At 37.3% G+C, this 2076-nt stretch overlaps 1 protein-coding gene across 1 annotated transcript in view; it reads left to right on the top strand.

Annotated features, from left to right (window-relative positions):
• Positions 1 to 1832, top strand: part of tdrd9 (tudor domain containing 9) — a 36878-nt gene extending 35046 nt beyond the window's left edge. Inside the window, exons 33-34 of the mRNA XM_013908400.1 lie at positions 1268 to 1340; positions 1442 to 1832. Coding sequence (XP_013763854.1) covers positions 1268 to 1340; positions 1442 to 1540 — 172 coding nt within the window. The 3' untranslated portion in view covers positions 1541 to 1832. The remainder of the gene's footprint in view (positions 1 to 1267; positions 1341 to 1441) is intronic.
• Positions 1833 to 2076: the final 244 nt, after the last annotated feature.

Here is a 2076-nt window from a genome sequence, read left to right as displayed (position 1 = left end):
ATACATACATACATACATACATACATACATACATACATACATACATACATACATACATACATACATACATACTATTACCCACTCGCCCTGTGGGTGCTCTTTATCCTCAAAGCTTCATCAAATAACGCAAAAGCCAGATCAGCTAAAATGAGAAAGCATGACAGTTACCTCGAGTTTGACTTCATCAAGAATGACGATGGAAAACCCAAATGTGTTGTGTGATAGCAAATCAAGCAATTAAGCCAGCTAAGCTATAGCGGCATCACATAAAAAATTACCCAGAGTTTAAAGATAAAACAAAGTAATTTTTTTTCAGTGAAAAGGTGTGGATAACATGCGTCAGAAAAAATTAATGGTGAACCTGATAACAACTTCAGAAAAAGTTCAGTGTGCCTCAGTGCACATGTGGTTTCAGATGACAGGGTGGCATCCCAAACTGGCTCCTGAGCGTATGCAAATATTGCTCCCCTTTCCTGCCACTTACCTCTGTAAATCATCATTTTCAACTTTGACTGTGAAGTACAGAGCTTGTTTATAAGTGGAAGATGATCTTCGAGTCTGTTTGTTATCCATCCTGTGTAGTGAGAGACGCGCTCATCCTTCTCACTGAGTTAGGGAATAATTGTTGTTGATGACTGGATTGACTGTGTGAAATAAAGCCAGATAAGGCAAAATTGCTAGATTTTTCATTTTTCTGCAAATAATTTTAATAAGGGAAATATGTTCATTGTGTTAAAATTTAACCAATTAAATAGTCTTTAAACTGCTCATGAAACAAAATGGGTTCATTTAAATTGTTCCAGTGTTTTCACTGTTTATTTTTTTTGAAAGCTTTCAGATTTATTTTAAAACAATGCTCTGAGTTTAAATACATCTTGAATTTGCCCGGAGTTTAAAAGTGTTCACGTTTATTTAAATTTTGTTTTGTTTATTTTCTATGAAGTTCATAGCTCTTTGAAACAGATTGAGTATTTATATTGAAAAATTTAAAATATAAATTATTCCTACATAATCTAGGAGTACAAAAGGCAGTCTATGAGCATGGGGATTAGAAGGGGGTACTTGGAACAATTTTACCCCTGTAAGGGGTCCCTGGCCCCCAAAAGTTTGACAACCCCTGCTCTACCAGAGGACTGGGAGCTTTTTCCTGATGGTCTTTCTTTCGGGAAGGCCAAAATGTCTTTGGTGGACAACAAAAATGTTTTTTTTTTTTGAAAAAACAGTAGAAATGCTGAATTTTTAAGTTATTACGGTTTTTATTGTGCAGACTGTTCACGAAGTCTCCGCCAAGGGAAGCCATTGCTCCCCAGTTGTTTGAAAAACTGGGAAAATGGAACCAGGTAATGAGCAGATCAGTGCACTTTTATTTATTCATTTGATCATCTGCTCTGCTTAGGCACATTTAGGTCCTTGTGCTTTAAAATATGTATTTATCCTGCAGGTGGGTCCTTCTCTGAGGATGGACATCGTGGAGCCGAGAGGTGGAAACGCCAGAGCCGTTCTCTACCAGCTACATCCTGTAACTGTGCTCAACAACTAAAAATGATTAAGTATTTAGAAATTGTTTAAATGTTGCATTATGATTTGGTTAACTTCAATTTTACTTTAACTGTTGTTCGGAGGAGGGTTTTTTTTTCCCCACACAAGTTTCAAGTCCAATTTTTGTTGTAGCTTTCATCCTAACAGGAAAATCCTCCTTCCTTTCTTCATTTACGGTTACTTAGACACTTCCTGTTTAACTCGGTGGCTGCTGAAGTTCATTGATAAGATTCAGCCTCTTTGCCTTGTTGTGTTTCTGCAGATGGTCATTAAAAATAGTTGTCTGCAACAGATGAAGCTTGTCAGTCTTCTGATTGTGACTCAAGAGTGAAGTTAAATTTGTCAGCACACACACAGACACACACCTGTCTCCTACTATTAGAGGTGTGGTGGTGCCAGAATGTATTGGCCTATATTTATAGCTCGTCATTCCAAGTCTCTCATTCTAAGTGTTAGCACCTTAAACTTAGCTGTTGCGTCACACAGAAACACGACTTCATCTTATGAACGTCAACTCATCAGTAAAGTGGCTTTGGA

The sequence above is a fragment of the Pundamilia nyererei genome, unplaced genomic scaffold (assembly GCF_000239375.1).
Source record: "Pundamilia nyererei isolate P.nyererei 1_Seehausen unplaced genomic scaffold, PunNye1.0 scaffold00010, whole genome shotgun sequence".
Taxonomy (NCBI): Eukaryota; Metazoa; Chordata; class Actinopteri; order Cichliformes; family Cichlidae; genus Pundamilia; species Pundamilia nyererei.
Note: the sequence above shows the minus strand (reverse complement) of the source record. Positions and strands in the feature narration are given on the sequence as shown.